Source organism: Cyclopterus lumpus, chromosome 23 (genome assembly GCF_009769545.1).
Source record: "Cyclopterus lumpus isolate fCycLum1 chromosome 23, fCycLum1.pri, whole genome shotgun sequence".
In the NCBI taxonomy this organism is placed as follows: Eukaryota; Metazoa; Chordata; class Actinopteri; order Perciformes; family Cyclopteridae; genus Cyclopterus; species Cyclopterus lumpus.
In genome coordinates this window covers 17,382,322-17,406,174 of record NC_046988.1, presented here as the reverse complement: position 1 = coordinate 17,406,174, position 23,853 = coordinate 17,382,322, and the positions used below count along the sequence as shown (strand labels likewise).

At 50.4% G+C, this 23,853-nt stretch overlaps 1 protein-coding gene across 1 annotated transcript; it reads right to left on the bottom strand.

Annotated features, from left to right (window-relative positions):
* Positions 1 to 325: 325 nt before the first annotated feature.
* Positions 326 to 21,916, bottom strand: LOC117726458 (UPF0606 protein KIAA1549-like). Its single transcript, XM_034526754.1, is given in 22 exon segments — positions 326 to 4,105; positions 4,547 to 4,701; positions 4,881 to 5,008; positions 5,092 to 5,144; positions 5,237 to 5,296; positions 5,298 to 5,525; positions 7,468 to 7,603; positions 7,753 to 7,988; positions 8,072 to 8,265; positions 8,361 to 8,375; positions 9,526 to 9,653; positions 9,991 to 10,196; positions 10,267 to 10,451; positions 11,570 to 11,747; positions 12,484 to 12,635; positions 12,768 to 12,827; positions 13,136 to 13,328; positions 13,787 to 14,086; positions 17,134 to 17,216; positions 17,341 to 18,504; positions 20,488 to 20,720; positions 21,816 to 21,916. Coding segments are annotated over 21 exon segments (4,251 nt in total). The 5' UTR covers positions 20,660 to 20,720; positions 21,816 to 21,916; the 3' UTR covers positions 326 to 3,880.
* Positions 21,917 to 23,853: the final 1,937 nt, after the last annotated feature.

Genomic DNA, 23,853 nt, shown 5'->3' with positions numbered 1-23,853 from the left:
GAGGAAGTGGAGGAGGAGGGGGAGGAGGAGGAGAGAGGAGGAGAAAGAAGAGGAAGAGGGAGGAGATTTATATAGTTCAGTTTTCTACATATTAAGTTAAATTTATCTCAGTATTTTAATGTGTCACTTTTTAACTAATCTGACTGTTTTACAAATAAAGTCAAATCAATGATATGTCATTTCTGACTAAAATCTAAAATATCTATATTTGATGTATTTATAATTATGTATATATATTAAATTAGTTATTTAAATGAATCAGTTTTCTATCAGACGTCTAAAATATGATTTCATCTCAGAAGAAAGACAAGTGACAATAAGTTTGAACACATCTCTTTAATGTTTGTTCACACAATCTTTCAGAGTCCTGTCATGTGACGCAGACCAGCTGACCACTCACCTGGGGGCGAGAGCAGGTGAGGTCACTGCACATTAAAACAGTTTCCACGAGGCAGCTTCACCGGATCTCACCTGGTCTGAGGGATCACACCTGGTCTGAGGGATCACACCTGGTCTGAGGTGATGTCACCTGGTCTGAGGGATCTCACCTGGTCTGAGGGATCACACCTGGTCTGAGGGATCTCACCTGGTCTGAGGTGATGTCACCTGGTCTGAGGGATCACACCTGGTCTGAGGTGATGTCACCTGGTCTGAGGGATCTCACCTGGTCTGAGGGATCACACCTGGTCTGAGGGATCTCACCTGGTCTGAGGGATCACACCTGGTCTGAGGGATCACACCTGGTCTGAGGTGATGTCACCTGGTCTGAGGGATCACACCTGGTCTGAGGTGATGTCACCTGGTCTGAGGGATCCCACCTGGTCTGAGGTGATGTCACCTGGTCTGAGGGATCACACCTGGTCTGAGGTGATGTCACCTGGTCTGAGGGATCACACCTGGTCTGAGGTGATGTCACCTGGGTGATTACACCTGGTCTAAGGGGATCTCACCTGGGTGATTTCACCTGGGTGATTACACCTGGTCTAAGGGGATCTCACCTGGGTGATTTCACCTGGTCTGAGGTGATCTCGCCTGGTCTGAAGTGATCTCACCTGGTCTGAGGTGATCACACCTGGTCTAAGGGGATCACACCTGGTCTGAGGAGATCTCACCTGGTCTGAGGTGATCACACCTGGTCTAAGGGGATCTCACCTGGGTGATTTCACCTGGTCTGAGGTGATCTCGTCTGGTCTGAAGTGATCTCACCTGGTCTGAGGTGATCACACCTGGTCTAAGGGGATCTCACCTGGGTGATTTCACCTGGTCTGAGGTGATCTCGCCTGGTCTGAAGTGATCTCACCTGGTCTGAGGTGATCACACCTGGTCTAAGGGGATCTCACCTGGGTGATTTCACCTGGTCTGAGGTGATCTCGCCTGGAAAGGGTGATCACACCTGGTCTAAGGGGATCTCACCTGGTCTGAGGGGATCACACCTGGTCTGAGGTAATCTCATCTGGTCTGAGGTGATCACACCTGGTCTAAGGGGATCTCACCTGGGTGATTTCACCTGGTCTGAGGTGATCTCGCCTGGTCAGGGTGAGGGGGTCCCGTGTGAATCGGGCTGAACCTCCCCAGTGCGACTGCTCGTCTTTGAGGATCTCAGCTCTAGAAAACATTCATCGGTTGAACTTCTTCCTGTAGTTCAACCCTTTGACGAGTGTCGTTGAGTCATTGAGTTAGCACCATGGGATCCTGTGGGCGGGGCCAAGTCATACTGCTTGACTGATAGGTGCCAGGTCCTATCAAAAAGTGTTGAGCCGGTGAAGGATGTGTTGGCACTGAAGCCGGCAGAGCAATCACAGATACATTATGTTCTATATATTATGCTTTCTATTTAACATCATATCCACTTTCATGTATACACTGTTTACTGGAACCATCTTTATCTAGATTTGAAAAATATATTTAGCAAATGCAAAAAAAACATGTTTCATATGAATATTTTTTTTTTTCATTGTGCAGTTGGATGAGCGATGGTTTTCTGGTTCTCTTTGCTCAGCCTTAACTCGACGTGGAGCAACGCTTTACTTTTTTAATCTTTGTTTTGAACATCTTTTAGCAGCATGCTGAACATTAACTGGAACATCACGAGGAGCGAAACCTCAAACTGAGTCCAACATGCTGAAGAAGGGCAGAGACCAACAAACCCTCATTAGGAGTGACCCACTTCTTCACAACACGACAGAGAAAACAGCCAACCGGCAGAGACGGGAACCAGTCATTCATGAAGATTAAGGCTGAATCATAATGTTCAGACAGGAAGAGTACCCATAGTTCCTAGCAAAATGAAGGTATAGTCCTCATGTGTAAGTTATGCTTAACACTGCATGACAGGATGATATGGAACTGTAATAGAGAAGTTGTGTTCTGGTATACCACAAGGGGGTACTACTGAGGCAGCTACTGCTAACGGCTTCTCATCTGAAAGTTGTGCTGTGGTGTACCCCGAGGAGACAAAAAGAGCTTTTAAGGGTATCTTTGATCTGATGTTTTCTTGTGTGCAATAACAATGTTGTCCTCTTGGGGGAACTCATGAGTACCTTTAGTTGCTGGTTGAGATGAATGACTGGTTTCCCATTTATTTGTACCCATCTGTGACGTGATGAACTCATCTATAGCGTTCGGCTCATGCACTGATGGATGCAACAAATCAGCAATTAAAAAACTTGATATCAAAGCAATGCATTAGCGCAATATTGTTTTCATTGCCACCGATACACAAACACACGAGCGAGCAGCTACGCTAAACAACGTCTCCACAGAGAAACAAGCGCTGGCTTAAAGTCTACAAAGAGCTCAAACACAACCATTGAACAGTAGTTAGGTCTTTTTTGGATGAAAATAAAATATTTAAAGTATACTTTCATATACAAGCAATAAAAATAAGTAACATCTCAATACTCCAATAATAACTTACATTAATATTGTGCTCATTGGAATTCAATCTCTTTACAGATACTCGTGAATTCTTATAGATATTCATATATACTTCTTTCCTGTTTTGCGTCCCTTTGCCATAAGAACTGTATGCCACCTCCAGCTGTGCAGACCCTCATTGATATGGTTTATGAACGGTGACCTGATCCCCGTCGCTGATGGGAGTGTGGAAGGCAATAAGTGGTCAATGAGGAGATGGTATGAGGCTGGCGGTTAGCACCACAGAAGGTCCAGAGTGACAATCCACTTCAGAACTTAAGGAGGGACGATTGAATCCAGAAGGTCAGGAGTGAACTTCCACTTCCGGATGGTCTGGACGACAGATCCAGACCATCAGTGTCCAGGAAAAGATCATTCATTCTGGAAGGTGAGTAGAGATGATTCATTCCAGATTGTCAGGACTAATGAGCTACCCTCGAAGGTGGCGGGGACCATTCCCTTCAAATGGGAGAGCGACCATCCACTCCGGAAGGATACTCGACTCCAGTGGGTCAGGAGAAATGATTTGCTCCAGCAGGCCAGAAAGGACAACCTTATCAGATCTCCCAGTGGAATGATCCCTTCCAGAAGGTTGAGAGCAACCATCCACTCCAGAAGTACAAGAAGGGTGGTCTACTCTGGAGGTTTCTGAAGGATGATCATCAAATGATCCATTCCAGGAAGCACTTCAATGGAAATGTCAAACTCTAATGAAACACTGAGCTGAAGGATGACGGACAGACAGACGGGGCCCTGTAAAGTACCGGAGGTCTTTCAGTCAGATATGGATTGTGGTCCAGAGTCATTTTGGGTTTAGCGGCACAGACGTAGATTAGCTCAAGAGAGTTCAGACTGTGGATCAGTTAGTTATAGGGTTTTAATCCACTCTTTCCAGGCTCTAAGTGGTTTAAAACTATAATGGTTGAAACCAGTGGAGTTCTGATCCAAGCAAGTCCAGAGCAGTCTAAGGGTAGCTGGTCACTGCAGTCTGTTTCTGGGCCAGACGTCGCAGTTCCTCCCTGATAGCCTTTATAAGGGATGCGGAGGTGTGGGCAGAGGGTGAGGCGTCCTCTGGCGGATACTCGGGAGTCGGTGAGGTCAGAAGGAGAGGGGGAGCAGATGGGTCCCTTAGCGAGGAGCTGGGCATCTGGAAAACAGAGGAAGAGGAGAACTCCGGAAACGACAGCACCTGTAGGAAGAAGGGAGAGAGAGACAAGACCAGAAAATAGATCCAGCTTAAATATATGAAAATAAACTGCAAAGAAATTGATGACAACAGACATTAGTTGTTGTTTAACAACTACCATCCTTGGTAGACTCGTAACTGAACGTAAAATAAACTGTCAAACTGCATCATGAGGGTGAGCAGGGTCTTAAGGCATGGACTGGTCTTGAATTGTTTCAATTGCTCTAGACTGGACTGGTCTGATTGGTCTGCTCAGATGTATCTGGACAGGTCAGGACTTGTCTAGACTGGACTTGTCTGGGCAGTTTTGGTTAGCACTGGTCCAGTCAGCTTTGAACTGCACACTATATCAGCTCGCACTACTATACTGCCAAGTAATATTAACAGAACCACTCAGTTCAGCCCAATTTGGTTTGATTTTCCTACTCCCCACTACAGACTCACACTCTCTCTGCTGGCTTCTCGTCTGGACAGATCCTGGTCTGAGTGCTGCTGGTTCCAGCTAGAGCCAGTGGGACCAGACATGCTGCGACCCACCCCAGGGTACGCGCCAATCTGACTGGACAAACCCACCTGGGTCAAGTGGTGGAGCTGCGCACCTGGAGGTCAACAGAAAGATGCATTTAAGTGCTATTGACTTTCAGTGTAGGAGGTGGACGGGACAAATGACAGCAGTGTACCTGAAAGCAATAAGCAACATGATTTCACAAATATGGGGACTCTACCATGTGGGATCATGTCAAAAACAGCTATGTGCTGCGTCTGCAGATGTCTGTACCTGTGCTGCCCCCTACAGGTCGTGGCCTGGACGAGGAGGGGGGGTCCTCGTACTGCCTCCTGCTAGAGTAAACCGACTCCTGCATCTGGTCTCCAGTAGAAACATACCCTGCTGAGCTTAGACCCTGCCTGTATAAAACACATAGCGAATCAGTACTGGTTCAGTTCCAGATTACAGACATGGACCTAGTTTTCAGTGTATTGACACTGACCTATGCAGCAGGCCCTGGACTGATGTTGTAGACATTCCCAGCTCTGCGTATCTCTGCAGAAAGAACAAAAGAAGAGGAGAATGAAAACTGAACTTCAGTTAATGACAGACTGAAAACAGCCTCTGATGCAGGATGACACACTCACGTCAGAGAAGGGGCTGTGAGAGGGGGCAGCTGGGTAAGAGCACCACTGCCTGCCTGGGGGGGCGGGCCTGGGGAGAGGGGCTGGGCAGGGCAGGGCTTACCCCGCTCACCCCGGCGCTGCCCTGCGAAGATGGCGACACCAGGGCGAAGGCGTCATCCAATAGGGAGTGCATCTGCTGCCGTGCCTCCTCGATTGAGGGCTGGGGGGGCATGTAGGGGGGCGGGGCTGAGTCAAACACCTCATCAGTAGGGGAGGGGCTCCCGTGGTCCGGGGGTAGGTCAGGGTCCGACTATAAAAGAGAGAATATAGAGAGTTTAGTGTGGTCCAACTCAAATGTGAGATACTTGAACTCCCTCACTTGGGGCAGTGACTCACTCCCGTAGTGGGAAACCTAAGTTTTCTAGGTCCTCCCACTTGAAAGTACTGACTCTCATCCTGCCTTTTTCACACTCGGCTGCCAACCACCCCAGTGCTGCTGAAGGTTCTGAAGGAACCAACAGAACCAATTCTGAGGTCCTCAAACCAGAGATTGTCCTCCCTCGGCTGCATCTTGAACCCTTGTCCATGAAAATCAGAAACAAGATCCGGGACAAGGACGACGCCGGTGGAGTCCAACAAGCACTGAAAACATGTTCCCCTTTGTGCCGAGTAGATGGACACAGTTCTCACTTTGGTCAGACAAGTACCGGATAGTAGCAAAGACCCTGGTACCAAATATGGACGCAGGACTACTCAGGGTCCATGATCCTAAGCCTTCTCCAAGTCCACAAAACACATGTAGAGTGGATAGGCGAACTCTCATGACACCTCCATCAGACCTGTAAAGGTAAAAAGCTGGTCCACCGGTTCACGTCCAGGACGTTGCTCCTCTTGGATCTGAGGTTCGACAATCAGTCGGAGCCTCCTTTGGAGGACAGTTGAATGACAGTTGGAGGCAGTTGAAGGACAGTTGGAGGCAGTTGGAGGACAGTTGGAGGCAGTTGAAGGACAGTTGGAGGCAGTTGGAGGACAGTTGGAGGACAGTTGGAGGCAGTTGAAGGACAGTTGGAGGACAGTTGGAGGACAGTTGGAGGCAGTTGGAGGACAGTTGGAGGCAGTTGAAGGACAGTTGGAGGACAGTTGGAGGACAGTTGGAGGCAGTTGGAGGACAGTTGGAGGCAGTTGGAGGACAGTTGGAGGCAGTTGAAGGACAGTTGGAGGACAGTTGGAGGACAGTTGGAGGCAGTTGGAGGACAGTTGGAGGACAGTTGGAGGACAGTTGGAGGCAGTTGGAGGACAGTTGGAGGCAGTTGAAGGACAGTTGGAGGACAGTTGGAGGACAGTTGGAGGCAGTTGGAGGACAGTTGGAGGACAGTTGGAGGACAGTTGGAGGCAGTTGGAGGACAGTTGGAGGCAGTTGGAGGACAGTTGGAGGACAGTTGGAGGACAGTTGGAGGCAGTTGGAGGACAGTTGGAGGCAGTTGGAGGACAGTTGGAGGCAGTTGGAGGACAGTTGGAGGCAGTTGAAGGACAGTTGGAGGACAGTTGGAGGACAGTTGGAGGCAGTTGGAGGACAGTTGGAGGCAGTTGAAGGACAGTTGGAGGCAGTTGGAGGACAGTTGGAGGCAGTTGGAGGACAGTTGGAGGCAGTTGGAGGACAGTTGGAGGCAGTTGAAGGACAGTTGGAGGCAGTTGGAGGACAGTTGGAGGCAGTTGAAGGACAGTTGGAGGCAGTTGGAGGACAGTTGGAGGCAGTTGAAGGACAGTTGGAGGCAGTTGGAGGACAGTTGGAGGCAGTTGGAGGCAGTTGGAGGACAGTTGGAGGCAGTTGGAGGACAGTTGGAGGCAGTTGAAGGACAGTTGGAGGCAGTTGGAGGACAGTTGGAGGCAGTTGAAGGACAGTTGGAGGCAGTTGGAGGACAGTTGGAGGCAGTTGGAGGCAGTTGGAGACAGTTGCAAGGACAGTTGCAGACAGTTAGAGGACAGTTCATATTCCAGCGTCTCCCAGTCACACAGCAGCAGCCCAGCTTTAACTCTAGACTACAAAGTCTGTCTGATATAAATCCTCTAAATGAAGTCACTAGGAATTTTATAATCATTGATATACAATAAAAAGAAAAAAGGAACCAAAAGGCTCCCCTGAGGAACTCCTCATTCAATGGATCTAGGATCAGACAACCACTCGATATGATGGATACCCGACAGTCCATCCTGAGTCCCACCAGAAGGAGTAGCTCTCTGGTTAAACTCACCATGTAGGCCACGTTGTTGAGTCCTGGGTATTTCCTGTAGGTGGCGCTGTGATCAGTGAGCAGCCGGTCTCGGTCTGTATCAGGAAGACTTCCAGGTCCCGGCTGAGCTCGTCGACCTCGAGGAGAGCGTCTCCCTCTGGAGGACAAAGACACAGGAAATGTTTTTCCTCAGATGTTAAGATAATAATCACTAATATCATAATGAGAAGCTCAGGCTCATATTTATAGCCTATTATTTATGAATGAATATGGTTAAACATAAAGATCATGGTTCTCAGGTCTGACCTCCTCCTGGAGTTGGTGGGGGTGGGAGGCGATTGGTTGTTGGCCTGCAGGATGCAGTCCATGTGGTCGTGGGCGGAGCTATAGAGACGCTGCGCCACCTCGCTCTGCACCGGTCCGTCTCCGAATGCGTCCATGATGTCGTCCATGGAGGGAAACTCGCACTGACCCCGCCTCTTGGCGCGCTGCCGGAGTTTGTTCCGGTGATGCTCGATCTCGGACTTGTGTCTCAGCGCCACCTGCAGGAGAACAGTGAAAGCAGGAGTTTCAAATGTCCTCGTGGCGAGCGGCGAGGGCGCGGTCGATGCGGCGGCGGTCTCACCTCTGTGCTGACCTTCTCGGTGAGGGTGGGGCTCAGGTGGGGCGGGTGCTGCGTCGGCGGGCTCGGCCGCGGCTGCATGGCGATCAGCTGCACCTTGTTGGCCTGACGACGCGTTCCGTCGGACGAACCGCGGGACAGACGGTCCACGTGGTCGAAGATGGAGGACGAGGACAGGAGCTCGTCTGGACCGCCGCCTGAAGGCATCAGCACACATGTGAGACGGAGGCTCCTCCCCCTCAGCAGATAACCAGTGGACCGATAGTGAAGGAGGAGCTTCAAACCAACGTACCCAACTTGCTCCTCCCTTCAGTCCAGAAGCATCCAAGAGAAAAGACATCAAACTCTTTTTATTCTCATCTTTTCTCTCCTCCTCCTCTTTATTAATACTTCAAATTTATATAGCGCACTCAAATATGCTTATATTCCTCTCTTTATTCTCCTCATCCTCTTTATTCTCCTCCTCTCTTTATTCTCCTCCTCTCTTTATTATCTTCCTCCTCTCTTTATTCTCCTCCTCTCTTTATTATCTTCCTCCTCTCTTTATTCTCCTCCTCTCTTTATTATCTTCCTCCTCTGTTTATTCTCCTCCTCCTCTTTATTCTCCTCCTCTCTTTATTCTCCTCATCCTCTTTATTCTCCTCCTCTCTTTATTCTCCTCCTCCTCTTTATTCTCCTCCTCTCTTTATTCTCCTCATCCTCTTTATTCTCCTCCTCTCTTTATTCTCCTCATCCTCTTTATTCTCCTCCTCTCTTTATTCTCCTCTCTTTATTATCTTCCTCCTCTCTTTATTCTCCTCCTCTCTTTATTATCTTCCTCCTCTCTTTATTCTCCTCCTCCTCTTTATTCTCCTCATCCTCTTTATTCTCCTCCTCTTTTTATTCTCCTCCTCTCTTTATTATCTTCCTCCTCTCTTTATTCTCCTCCTCTCTTTATTATCTTCCTCCTCTCTTTATTCTCCTCCTCCTCCTCTTTATTAATACTTCAAATGTATATAGCGCACTCAAATATGCTTATATTCCTCTCTTTATTCTCCTCCTCTCTTTATTATCTTCCTCCTCTTTTTATTCTCCTCATCCTCTTTATTCTCCTCCTCTTTTTATTCTCCTCCTCTTTATTCTACTACTCCTCGCTTTATTCTCCTCCTCCTCCTCTTTATTCTACTCCTCCTCCTCTCTTTATTCTCCTCCTTCTCTCTTTATTCTCATCCTCCTCTTTATTCTCCTCCTCCTCTTTATTCTCCTCCTCCTCCTCTCTTTATTCTCCTCCTCCTCTCTATTCTCATCCTCCTCTTTATTCTCCTACTTCTCTTTATTCTCCTCCTCCTCTCTTTATTCTACTCCTCTTTTTATTCTCCTCCTCCTCCTCCTCCTCTTCCACACGCACACACACACACACACACACACACACACACACACACGCACACACTCTCTGGTGATGTCACAGTGTCTCTGACCATTTTTGGGCGTCTTCCTGTGCTGTTTCCCCTCGGTGGGCGTGGCCACAGGTCGTGTGCTCTCTTCTGCCGATTCTCTGCCGCTTGATTGGTCGCTGCCTAACGAGTCTCCATCTGACGGGCTGAGTCTGAAGGACGAGAGACAGGAGTTTAATGTTATTAATATTTCATTTCAAATCAATGACATTTTATCTTTTTTTTCATATTATTTTGTGCTAATACATATATTTGATCATTTTAGAGCTTGTTTAGTCGGAATTGTGTGCAGGCGACGAGGTGACATCACACGTAATACGGACTTGGCCATTTCAAAATCTTTTAAATTTAAGATTTATTTTGAAAGTGAGGAAAAATAAAATAAAAAAATAAATCAGGACATTTCTGAAAAAATCTGGAACTTGTTTATGGCCATTAATATTGAAGGAACATACAACAGGTACAGAAGCCGTAACCTGGGAGTCCTACCTGCCCCGGCGGTGGCTGGTCCGTGGCACCTTTGTGGACGAGCCTTTAGATTTGGGCGTGTTGAGGTCTCCGCCGTCGGAGGGCGTGGCCTCTTTGGCGGGGGCGGGCAGCGGGCCAGGCTCCTGGATCACCATGATGTCGTCTTTGCTGTGCTGCCCCAGGTGCAGCTTGGCGAAGTCGAAGCCTTTGACGCTCGGAGCCTGAAGCTGTGAGAAGACACGTGATCAGCTGTTAGCGTGGACACAGGAAAGACTCCACTTCCTGTTGACCTCTGACCTTCTGCCTCTGCTGGATGGTGTTGATGGCGTCCGGCTGGAACTCCAGCTTCTCTGAGCCGCACAGCTTCCAGTAGAGGATGATGATGATGAAGAGCGCCAGCAGCACGGGGACGACCACACCGACGATCAGCCAGATGCTGCTGCTCTCAGTCTCCGCTGGAGGTACAGACAGGGTCTCCACAGCTGGAGAGAGAGGGGGGAGACAGGGGGAGACAGGTGAGAGAGAGGGGGAGACAGGTGAGAGAGAGGGGGGAGACAGGGGGAGACAGGGGAGAGAGAGGGGGAGACAGGTGAGAGAGAGGGGGAGACAGTGGAGAGAGAGGGGGGAGACAGGGGGAGACAGGGGAGAGAGAGGGGGAGACAGGTGAGAGAGAGGGGGAGACAGTGGAGAGAGAGGGGGAGACAGGGGGAGACAGGTGAGAGAGAGGGGGAGACAGGGGAGAGAGAGGGGGAGACAGGTGAGAGAGAGGGGGAGACAGGGGGAGACAGGGGAGAGACAGGGGGAGACAGGGGAGAGAGAGGGGGAGACAGGTGAGAGAGAGGGGGAGTCAGGTGAGAGAGAGGGGGGAGACAGGTGAGAGAGAGGGGGAAGACAGGTGAGAGAGAGGGGGAGACAGTGGAGAGAGAGGGGGAGACAGGGGAGAGAGAGGGGGGAGACAGGTGAGAGAGAGGGGGAAGACAGGTGAGAGAGAGGGGGGAGTCAGGTGAGAGAGAGGGGGAGACAGTGGAGAGAGAGGGGGAGACAGGGGAGAGAGAGGGGGGAGTCAGGTGAGAGAGAGGGGGGAGACAGGGGAGAGAGAGGAGGAGACAGGGGAGAGAGAGGGAGAGACAGTGGAGAGAGAGGGGGAGACAGGGGAGAGAGAGGGAGAGACAGGTGAGAGAGAGGGGGAGACAGTGGAGAGAGAGGGGGAGACAGGGGAGAGAGAGGGGGAGACAGGGGAGGGAGAGGAGGAGACAGGGGAGAGAGAGGGGGAGACAGGTGATAGAGAGGGGGAGACAGGTGAGAGAGAGGGGGAGACAGGTGAGAGAGAGGAGGAGACAGGGGAGACAGGTGAGAGAGAGGGGGAGATAGTGGAGAGAGAGGGGGAGACAGGGGAGAGAGAGGAGGAGACAGGGGAGACAGGTGAGAGAGAGGGAGAGACAGGTGAGAGAGAGGAGGAGACAGGGGAGACAGGTGAGAGAGAGGGGGAGACAGGTGAGAGAGAGGAGGAGACAGGGGAGACAGGTGAGAGAGAGGGGGAGACAGTGGAGAGAGAGGGGGAGACAAGTGAGAGACGGGGTACGGTAGATTCTGGACTCACGTTGAGCGATGGGCCTCTGGACGCGGTGTCCGAGGACGATGGCGGCTCTCTGAAGATCCAGGCGGTTCAGGGTGACTGCCATCGCCTCGGCAGGAATCCGCTCACCACCTGGACCCTCCACGAAGTAGAAGACCTCCAGGAGACGCTCCACCCCCGACAGTCTCGCCACCCGCACCACCTGAGAAAGGACAGGTGAATCGTGGAGAACATATTCAGCAGGAGAGAGAAGAGAAACACTGATCTTCACTGGGTTGTAATCTCTGTACAGGTGTGTTGACTCAGGTGTGTTGACTCAGTGTGTTGACTCAGGTGTGTTGACTCAGTGTGTTGACTCAGTGTGTTGACTCAGGTGTGTTGACTCAGTGTGTTGACTCAGTGTGTTGACTCAGTGTGTTGACTCAGTGTGTTGACTCAGTGTGTTGACTCAGGTGTGTTGACTCAGTGTGTTGACTCAGTGTGTTGACTCAGTGTGTTGACTCAGTGTGTTGACTCAGTGTGTTGACTCAGGTGTGTTGACTCAGTGTGTTGACTCAGTGTGTTGACTCAGTGTGTTGACTCAGGTGTGTTGACTCAGGTGTGTTGACTCAGTGTGTTGACTCAGGTGTGTTGACTCAGTGTGTTGACTCAGGTGTGTTGACTCAGGTGTGTTGACTCAGGTGTGTTGACTCAGTGTGTTGACTCAGTGTGTTGACTCAGTGTGTTGACTCAGGTGTGTTGACTCAGGTGTGTTGACTCAGGTGTGTTGACTCAGTGTGTTGACTCAGGTGTGTTGACTCAGTGTGTTGACTCAGTGTGTTGACTCAGGTGTGTTGACTCAGTGTGTTGACTCAGTGTGTTGACTCAGTGTGTTGACTCAGTGTGTTGACTCCTGTCACCTGTATGATCTGGGTGTACACACCTGTATGAGTACATACCTGCAGACTGTTGTTGCCCACAGCTGTCGCTCTCCTCCAGCGCCCCCTGCTGGCGGCCTGCAGACTCTCCTCCAGCAGCAGAGCCAGACGTCTCTCCAGACGAGCTTTGAAGCTTCGCTCGGCCACCAGCTGCTCCGACACCCCCAACAGGACTGAAACACATTCACACATTCACATTACATTATATATAATGATATAATATTATATATATATATATATAAACATATATAATCACTATGTAACGAAGAAGGGAAAGTTCATCACCTTTCATGCCAAAGACTCACCTGTACGGACCCAGGTGGAGCGCAGGTGGTGAGACGTGTTCAGCTCCGGGTAGTGGAAAGCTGTGGATACACGTTTAATACACATTAAATACATAAAATATACATTAAATACACTTGTAATACACGCTAAATACACATTAAATACATAAAATATACATAAAATACACTTGTAATACACGCTAAATATACATTAAATACACTTGTAATACACGCTAAATATACATTAAATACACGTGTCATACACATTTAATACACCCTAAATACATGTTAACACACATTTTAAAGTGTTTGTTTTCTTTTTGTTCGGTAAACAAATGTTTACCACATTAATATATTATGTACATGTATGATTCAAACAAATGTCATACGTTCTGCGATCTGAAGAGCAGGAAATCCAACGTAAAAGCTGAACTCGACCAGACTGAGCTTCCTCAGGTGTTCGCTGACCTCTGACCCCAGCAGGTAGTCTCGCCCATCGCGCACCGCGAAGGTGACGTCGACGGAAACCTTCTGCTCCGCTGCCGCTAGCGGCCGACTGACCGACATGGTGATGTTCAACAGCTGGAGAACACACATCGGTTCCTTCATTAGTTTGAACCCACAGCACCAGGTAGGAGACTCACCTGCATGGTGACCTTTAACCCCCAGCACCAGGTAGGAGACTCACCTGCACAGTGACCTTTAACCCCCAGCACCAGGTAGGAGACTCACCTGCATGGTGACCTTTAACCCCCAGCACCAGGTAGGAGACTCACCTGCATGGTGACCTTTAACCCCCAGCACCAGGTAGGAGACTCACCTGCATGGTGACCTTTAACCCCCAGCACCAGGTAGGAGACTCACCTGCACAGTGACCTTTAACCCCCAGCACCAGGTAGGAGACTCACCTGCACAGTGACCTTTAACCCCCAGCACCAGGTAGGAGACTCACCTGCACGGTGACCTTTAACCCCCAGCACCAGGTAGGAGACTCACCTGCACGGTGACCTTTAACCCCCAGCACCAGGTAGGAGACTTACCTGCACGGTGACGTTTCCGGCCTCGTGTGATCGCCTCCGCGTCTCGGCGTACGCCATCACCAGCCCGCTCTCCACGCGCTCGCTGAAGTTACAGACTCTGACGTCGACGTGGGCGGGGACGAACTGCAGCACAAAGTGGAGCTGGTACCTGAGGTCAGGTACGGTGTAAAGCGTCGCCACGCCGGGCATCGGGCCAGACCCGCGGGGCGGGTGGCGGAGCGTGTTGATGACCGACATCGCCGTGAAGATCAGCGGTCCTGACACGACACGGAAGGCAAAACTGGACGGAGTTCTTAGAAACTGAGGAGACAGCAGAGACAGACAGCTGTCAATCAACTGACATCAATAGCTTTAATCAGTGAAGTACAACAGTTGAGAAAAATACAGAAATAATGACGTCACATCAAATAAAGTAAAGAAGTCTGTTGGGAAGTAGTGTTGGTAGAGGAGGTGGTGTTTGTGGAGGAGGTAGAGGAGGTGGTGTTTGTGGAGGAGGTAGAGGAGGTGGTGTTTGTGGAGGAGGTAGAGGAGGTGGTGTTTGTGGAGGAGGTAGAGGAGGTGGTGTTTGTGGAGGAGGAAGAGGAGTTGGTGTTTGTGGAGGAGGTAGAGGAGGTGGTGTTGGTGGAGGAGGTAGAGGAGGTGGTGTTTGTGGAGGAGGAAGAGGAGTTGGTGTTTGTGGAGGAGGAAGAGGAGGTGGTGTTTGTGGAGGAGGTAGAGGAGGTGGTGTTTGTGGAGGAGGAAGAGGAGGTGGTGTTTGTGGAGGAGGTAGAGGAGGTGGTGTTTGTGGAGGAGGAAGAGGAGGTGGTGTTTGTGGAGGAGGTAGAGGAGGTGGTGTTTGTGGAGGAGGAAGAGGAAGTAGTGTTGGTGGAGGAGTTGGTGTTTGTGGAGGAGGTAGAGGAGGTGGTGTTGGTAGAGGAGTTGGTGTTTGTGGAGGAGGTAAAGGAGGTGGTGTTTGTGGAGGAGGTAGAGGAGGTGGTGTTTGTGGAGGAGGAAGAGGAGTTGGTGTTTGTGAAGCAGGTAGAGGAGGTGGTGTTTGTGGAGCAGGTAGAGGAGGTGGTGTTTGTGGAGGAGGAAGAGGAAGTGGTGTTGGTAGAGGAGTTGGTGTTTGTGGAGGAGGTAAAGGAGGTGGTGTTTGTGGAGGAGGTAGAGGAGGTGGTGTTTGTGGAGGAGGAAGAGGAGTTGGTGTTTGTGGAGGAGGTAGAGGAGGTGGTGTTGGTGGAGGAGTTGGTGTTTGTGGAGGAGGTACAGGAGGGGGTGTTTGTGGAGGAGGAAGAGGAGGTGGTGTTTGTGGAGGAGGTAGAGGAGGTGGTGTTTGTGGAGGAGGTAGAGGAGGGGGTGTTTGTGGAGGAGGAAGAGGAGGTGGTGTTTGTGGAGGAGGTAGAGGAGGGGGTGTTTGTGGAGGAGGTAGAGGAGGGGGTGTTTGTGGAGGAGGAAGAGGAGGTGGTGTTTGTGGAGGAGGTAGAGGAGGTGGTGTTTGTGGAGGAGGAAGAGGAGGTGGTGTTTGTGGAGGAGGTGGTGTTTGTGGAGGATGTAGAGGAGGTGGTGTTTGTGGAGGAGGTAGAGGAGGTGGTGTTTGTGGAGGAGGAAGAGGAGTTGGTGTTTGTGGAGGAGGTAGAGGAGGTGGTGTTGGTGGAGGAGTTGGTGTTTGTGGAGGAGGTAGAGGAGGGGGTGTTTGTGGAGGAGGAAGAGGAGGTGGTGTTTGTGGAGGAGGTAGAGGAGGTGGTGTTTGTGGAGGAGGTAGAGGAGGTGGTATTTGTGGAGGAGGTAGAGGAGGGGGTGTTTGTGGAGGAGGAAGAGGAGGTGGTGTTTGTGGAGGAGGTAGAGGAGGGGGTGTTTGTGGAGGAGGTAGAGGAGGTGGTGTTTGTGGAGGAGGAAGAGGAGGTGGTGTTTGTGGAGGAGGTAGAGGAGGTGGTGTTTGTGGAGGAGGAAGAGGAGGTGGTGTTTGTGGAGGAGGTGGTGTTTGTGGAGGATGTAGAGGAGGTGGTGTTTGTGGAGGAGGTAGAGGAGGTGGTGTTGGTGGAGGAGTTGGTGTTTGTGGAGGAGGTAGAGGAGGTGGTGTTTGTGGAGGAGGTAGAGGAGGGGATGTTTGTGGAGGAGGTAGAGGAGGTGGTGTTGGTGGAGGAGTTGGTGTTTGTGGAGGAGGTAGAGGAGGTGGTGTTTGTGGAGGAGGAAGAGGAGGTGGTGTTTGTGGAGGAGGAAGAGGAGGTGGTGTTTGTGGAGGAGGAAGAGGATGTGGTGTTTGTGGAGGAGGAAGAGGAGGTGGTATTTGTGGAGGAGGTAGAGGAGGGGGTGTTTGTGGAGGAGGAAGAGGAGGTGGTGTTTGTGGAGGAGGAAGAGGATGTGGTGTTTGTGGAGGAGGAAGAGGAGGTGGTGTTTGTGGAGGAGGTGTTGTAGGAGGAGGTGGTGTTGGTGGAGGAGTTGGTGTTTGTGTTTGTGGAGGAGGAAGAGGGGGGAGGAGGTAGTGGAGGTGGTTTTTGTGGAGGAGGTAATGTTTGTGGAGGAGGAGGTGTTGGAGGAGGAGGTGGTGTTGGTGGAGGAGGTGGTGTTTGTGGAGGAGGTGGTGCTTGTGGAGGAGGTAGAGGAGGTGGTGTTTGTGGAGGAGGTAGAGGAGTTGGTGTTTGTGGAGGAGATGGTGTTTGTGGAGGTGGTAGAGGAGGAGGTGTTGGTGGAGGAGGAGGTGGTGGTGGTGGTGTTTGTGGAGGTGGTGGTGTCTGTGGAGGAGGTAGAGGAGGAGGTGTTGGTGGAGGAGGAGGTGTTGGTGGTGGTGTTTGTGGAGGTGGTGGTGTCTGTGGAGGAGGTAGAGGAGGAGGTGTTGGTGGAGGAGGAGGTGGTGGTGTCTGTGGAGGAGGTAGAGGAGGAGGTGTTGGTGGAGGAGGAGGTGGTGGTGTTTGTGGAGGTGTTGGTGGAGGAGGAGGTGGTGGTGTCTGTGGAGGAGGTAGAGGAAGAGGTGTTGGTGGAGGAAGAGGTGTTGGTGGTGGTGTTTGTGGAGGTGGTGGTGTCTGTGGAGGAGGTAGAGGAGGAGGTGTTGGTGGAGGAGGAGGTGTTGGTGGTGGTGTTTGTGGAGGTGGTGGTGTCTGTGGAGGAGGTAGAGGAGGAGGTGTTGGTGGAGGAGGAGGTGGTGGTGTTTGTGGAGGTGTTGGTGGAGGAGGAGGTGGTGGTGTCTGTGGAGGAGGTAGAGGAAGAGGTGTTGGTGGAGGAAGAGGTGTTGGTGGTGGTGTTTGTGGAGGTGGTGGTGGAGGAGGTGGTGGTGGTGTTGTCTGTGGAGGAGGTAGAGGAGGAGGTGTTGGTGGAGGAGGAGGTGGTGGTGTTTGTGGAGGTGGTGGTGGAGGAGGAGGTGGTGTTGGTACCTGGAGCTCCACAGAACGGTTGAACTCTCTCCTCAGAAGGTCTCTGACTTGAGTGAAACCTGCTGAGGAACCTTTAGAACTGACTGCAGGAACAAAAAGGAACCGATTAGCTGACTGAGCTCTTTCTGCCGTCACATGACCCACAGGACCCGATGCTGCTGTCATGTGACACAGCAGGACCGGGCTCTGCGGTCACGACCTACTCACCTACTCTGACCAGGTACATCTCTGGCTTGGTGATGTTACACAGGTACTGTCTGGTGGGGGGGGTCTGGGCCACTCTGGGTGGCGTGACCGGCGGAGCTCTGGTCAGGCTGATGGCTGTGATCTGGGTGGTGGTGGTGATGGCAGTGGTTGTGGCCTTGTTGGTGGTCCTGGTGGGTGGAGCCTTCATTGGCTTCTCCGTGACCACCGGAGGCCTCTCCGGTCTGTCGGGACGGGTGGGAGGTCCCAGCGGGGGAGGGGGAGGCACCCGGCCGGTGGTGTTGGAAGGGGGACGGGGAAGGGGTCTGCCCGGGGCCGGGGCACGGTCTTTGGGTTTTAGATTGGGAGGAGAAGCAGTTTTTATGGTGGTCGATGGTGGAGGTGGCTTCTCCTCACTTGGGGAAGGAGACGAGGTTAAAGGGGGACCCTGGGTTTGTGTTGTTGTAGGAGTGATGGGGGGTTTGGAGTCAGTCCAGTCCACCCGTTCTTGGTCTCTCTCCCTCTCCCGGTCCTGGTCTCTCGCCCTCTCCCTCTCCCGGGCCAGCAGGTTGGTGTAATACTCCATGCTGTTCATGTCCGGCAGCAGCAGCTCCGTCGGCTCCAGAGGCTTCATGTCCTCCAGGTCGTAGTCCTCGTCCCAGTTGGGGAAGACGTCCGGATGGGAGGGCCGAGTGTGCAGGGGGATGCTGGGGGTGGAGGAGGAGGGGGAGAGAGGGAGGTGCGAGGAGAGGGGGATGGTGGGGCGAGCGGGGAAGGCAGTGTCGTAAGAGACCCAGTCCCCACCGAGGTCTTCGTCATAGGGGTGGTTGGGTAGTGGTGTGGCCAGGGACAACTCCTCCCCATCAGGCACCATGAAGGACAGAGTCTCCAGGTAGTCTCCGGAGCCCCAGGCCTCTTCCAGGGAGGGGCCCTGCTCCCAGGGGGGAGGAGGGGTGAGGGTTGGCTGGGTGTGTGGGGGCAGGGCTGGGGGGAGGCTTGGGGACAGGAGGTCTGGAGGTCTCAGTAGTAGGTGAATCCCCTGTGCACCTGAGTCCTCAGCCGAGCCTGTGCCACCATTGTGGCCGGAATCTGAGAGAGGGCTGGGGACCGGGGGTCCGGAGGGGGGGGTGGAGGGGTGGGAGGAGGGTGATGAAGGAAACTCTGCCGTCCTGTTAAAGTCCAGCACACCTGTGAGACAAAGAGAGGGATTCAATTAACGTTAACAGGATCGTCCCACTAAAGCTGAGGGGCTTCAACTAAACTGCCATATGCAAACCCGTTTCTAGTCTTTATGCTAAGCTAGGCTAACAATTATCCCTGTTTCTAGTCTTTGTGCTAAGCTAGGCTAACAATTACCCCTGTTTCCATCTTTGTGCTAATCTAAGCTAACAATTACCCCTGTTTCTAGTCTTTGTGCTGATTTATTCCTTGTGATCTTCACAAGAGATCAAATAAAACATAAATATTAGAAAGACACACACACACTCGACTGGGTCTCACTGCCGGCCTTGTTTCCATGGTGACGGCAGCATCACGTGCCGACGTGTTGTTTAGTATTCAGGAGACGTCGCCTTCAAATACTCAGATTATATATATATATATAGTATATATATATATATACTATAAATATATATATTTATATATACTATAAATATATATATATATTTATATATATTTATAATACACTATATACACAATACATTATTAATTAATTAATTGAAACGCTTAACTGGGACGTCCCTACTGAAAATATGACAATATATACAATATATACATAGTATATTTATAGTGTGTATATATATATATATATATATATATACATATATATACACACTATAAATATACTATGTATATATTGTATATATACTATATATATATGAAGTACATATATATTTATATACTACTATATAATATATATATAGTGTATATATATATTATATAGTAGGATGGGAGCCAGAGCCTTCAGTTATCAAGCTCCTCTTTTATGGAACCAGCTTCCACTTTCAGTCCGGGAGGCAGACACAGTCACCTCATTCAAGAATAGACTTAAGACTTTCCTCTTTAATAGTGCTTATAGTTAGGGCTGAATCAGGTTTGCCCTGGTCCAGCCCCTTGATATGCTGCTATAGGCTTATAGGCTGCTGGGGGATGTTTTAGGATACACTGAGCACCTATCTCCTCTTCTCTCTCTCCTTATGGATGAATTTACATCTCTCCATTGCACCTTATTAACTCTGCTTCCTCCCCGGAGTCGTTGTGACTTCACGTCTCATAGGGTCCATTGGACCTGGAGGTGTCTGATGCTGGTGAGCCGGCCTCCCATTGGCCCTGCTGATGCCCCGCCCCCCCTCCTCTCTACCTCCTTCTGTTTCATGGATTGGAGGTCCATTCATACATTGTCATATTCATGTATTGTGTTTATGTAACTCTGTAACTCTGTTCATCAGGTCACATGACATCTATTCATCTGTCCATCCGGGGAGAGGGATCCTCCTCTGTTGCTCTCCTGAAGGTTTCTTCCCTTTTTTCCCTGTGAAAGGTTATTTTTGGGGAGTTTTTCCTGATCTGATGTGAGGTCAAAGGTCAGGGATGTCGTATGTGTACAGACTGTAAAGCCCTCTGAGGGGAGTTTGTGATATTGGGCTATACAAAATAAACTGAATTGAAATATACATTGTCATATTTACAGTAGGGACGTCCCTGTCAAGCGTTTCAATTAATTAATTAATTAATAATTTAGCCTTATAGACTAGACTTTATAACTGTGGAACATTTATGAGGACCGACTCTCTTCAGGCGCCTCTAGTGGACATTTGAGGAACTGAAGTTCACAGATTCATTTCTCAGCTTCACGAGTTATAGACTAAATGTTCAACGGTTGATTTGTTGATAAATATGAGATACAATATGAGTCATCTGACTATATAGTGTTTATTATTATAGATATGAGTTTTTCTTCATCTTCTAGGTGAAGTGACTAAAAACTCCTTATAAGGAACTTCCTGTTATCTGCAGGTGGCTCAGAGGTCACAGCTCAGAGGAAATATCCTGTGACCCTCCGTTAGTGTTTCAGGAGGACCAACCGGGACCAGGACCAACCAGGACCAGGACCAACCAGGACCAGGTCCCTGCTAACCTGTAATATCAGGTTGTTTAAAAACCAGAACATACCTGCAGCAGGTGAGCCTGACGTCACCGTGGAAACCAGCATGCCGGCCACCAGCAGGATCACGCTAAGTGTGCGTTTGCACTCTGAGGTTCTGGGGTCCATCCCGGTCCTGGTTTCGGTCCTGGTCCTGGTCCCGGTCCTGGAGCCGGGGCCCCACAGGATCAGAGGGTCCATCGTCCTCAGAGGGCCGCCGGTCTGATCCCGGTGCAGAGAGCCGAGCCTCCGTCAGCAGGACCTGGACCACAGGAGGGCCATAAAGGTACTAATACAACAGTGTAGAAGTACTCTGTTACAAGTACTAATACAACAGTGTAGAAGTACTCTGTTACAAGTACTAATACAACAGTGTAGAAGTACTCTGTTACAAGTACTAATACAACAGTGTAGAAATATTCATTCTGAAGAATCTTATACATTCTTATCGTTAATGTTGCAGCTGTAATAATCTATAATAATATTTCATTGATTAGTGGATCAATCAAAGCGTAATACAAATTCTTGAATAAAACCATAAAACTACAACCCATAATAAAGACAGGATAAATATACATTTTACATGTATAATGCATGTGATACATTATCTATATTATATCTATTATCTATAATACATAGATACATTATATTATATCTATTATTGACAGTGGTTAGCATGCCCGTCTTTCAACCAGGGGGTTGGCGGTTCAATCCCCGCCCTAGTCCATGTGTCCTTGAGCAAGACACTGAACCCTGCATTGCTCCCTGTAGCTGTTCTACGGTGTATAATAAAGTGTCTTTGAGTATCTAGAAAAGCATTATATAAATTAAATGGATTATTATTATTATCTATAGATACATATATATCTATATTATATATGATATATAACACATCTAGAATACATTATCTTAATAAATATACTACATTATGTAATATAAGTCATATTTAAATATAAAGATCAGGGACCCCCGGTCCTCGGGCCCGCTTCGTTCCGGACCCGCTCCCCTTCCAGGCCGCTTCTATCTCCGCTCCGCACCCACTCACAGTGAGCCCATTAGCGGACAGATAACAGCCCCGGCCCGCCTGTTGTCTGCGGACACACCGGGCATGACGTCCCGGCTTACGGTGCCCTGAGTACCGGGAGTACCGGTCCGGTTTAACGCGTCACGACCCTGATTCTGATCCCGGTCCAGAGCCGAGTAGCGAGTGCAGAGCCCCCCCATCAACACCCACACCGTGTACCTACTGTTCATAGAGAGGAGCCGAGCCGAGCCGAGCCGAGCCGAGCCGAACCGAGCCGAACCGAGCCGAGCTAGCAGCGCAGCGTGCGTCCCGCCGGTCCGAAAGGAGACCCACCTGCCATCCTGGAGATGCGGATCGGAGCCGCGCGGCGCGCTCCCTGCGCGGGCATGAGGAGGCGGAGGGTCCCTGCAGAACCGTCCTCCTCCTCCTCCTCCTCCTCCTCCTCCTCCTCCTCCTCCTCCTCCTCCCTGAGGACCCGTCACATTGAGGGCCGGGCCGGTCTCGGTCCCGGTGCTCAGCGTCAGTCGATCAAATGTAGGATTCAAACGACATCTTGTTCTCCTCAGAACCGGATCCGGTCTGCAGACGGACCCCCCCGGGACCTGGACTTCAGCTGCAGAGGTTCACTCAACCAATCCGGCTTTATGGGAACCGTGAAATACGTGTTGTGTGTGTGTGTGTGTGTGTGTGTGAAACACACACTGGTAGGTTTCAAAATTAATTATAATAACAATAATAACAACGATTCCTTGATGTGCCGGTCCTGGAGGAGCTTCTTAAAGACCCTCTAGCGCCCCCCAGAGGAGCCACAAGCAGACTGCTCTTATCAAGGAAATGGGTTCTCAATGATGGCGTCCAATCCCGGACAGATGTTAGTTAACATTCCAATAAAATGTCAATACAATATTGATAAAAGCTGATTTAATGGTGTTAAACAGCTTTAACTTTTTACCTTTCGAGCTGAATATCATTTTAATTATTAGTTATCTTTGCCTTTACTGGAGCCATAAAAAGGATGCTTAGCCGTGCGCCTGATCCGGACTAACTGCTATGTAGTAAACTGCTGGTTATATATATATATATAATATATTAATTGTTCCAGGGTCACCAAAATGCTGCCAACATATCGGGACCTAGTTCTGTGCAATAAGAGATCTCGATGCCATAAAAGGTCCTTAGTTTCCATTTGAGTGTGTACGCCACCTGCTGGACGTTTAGTTGAACTCTTCATGTCAACCACTTGAAAAAGCTCATGCATGAAATTTAACAATTATGCACATACACATCTCGTATATAACAATTACTATCATAACACAGTGCAGAGTGAGAGTTATATTACAACTACAATGTATTCATGATTGAAAAGCTGCATTGTTAAAGCAAAAGATGATAAATATTTATTTAAATACAAAAGAGACAAACAAAATACAAAATTAATCTGGACACAAATAACATTTAAAATAATCCTCCTCCTCATCCAGCTCCTCGTCCCAGCCCACACGTGGACCCCCGACACCAAGCCCTCCGAGCTCAGGAGGGTCGGGTTCTGCACCGGCCACACGTGGACCCCCGACACCAAGCCCTCCGAGCTCAGGAGGGTCGGGTTCTGCACCGGCCACACGTGGACCCCCGACACCAAGCCCTCCGAGCTCAGGAGGGTCGGGTTCTGCACCGGCCACACGTGGACCCCCGACACCAAGCCCTCCGAGCTCAGGAGGGTCGGGTTCTGCACCGGCCACACGTGGACCCCCGACACCAAGCCCTCCGAGCTCAGGAGGGTCGGGTTCTGCACCGGCCACACACCCAAACTTTCCATGTCTCGAGGCTGGCCAGAGAGAATGATCCAGCGCAGTACCACCGAGGGAAAGGTCGCAACGTACCGCCTGTCTGTTGAGAGTTAGCATACTATGCTAGCACCATGAGTCGGCGGAACAGCGAGCCGAGTAGCTGTTGGTCCCGGCTAGTTTTTGACGGAGATGAAAATAATTATGAAGTGTGGGAGACGAAAGTTTTGGTCCATCTTTGGTTGCAAGGATACGATCCTAAATGAGCCTGCCGACGATGAGGCTAATCCAGTTCCTGGGTGATAAAAGTTTGTTAACTAGCGGCAGACAACGGGTGCAAAGCACTAAAGATTCTGAGACTCTGGTGGCGAAGGTACGACGAGCCGTGGTCCACGCGGTCCACGCGGTCCACGCGGTCCACGCGGTCCACGCGGTCCACGCGGTCCACGCGGTCCACGCGGTCCACGCGGTCCACGCGGTCCACGCGGTCCACGCGGTCCACGCGGTCCACGCGGTGGCGTATCGCTCCTGAAGTGGTGGACTTTACTTTCAAAAGTCGGTTTGACTCTGATGTGCGTTGGGTGGAC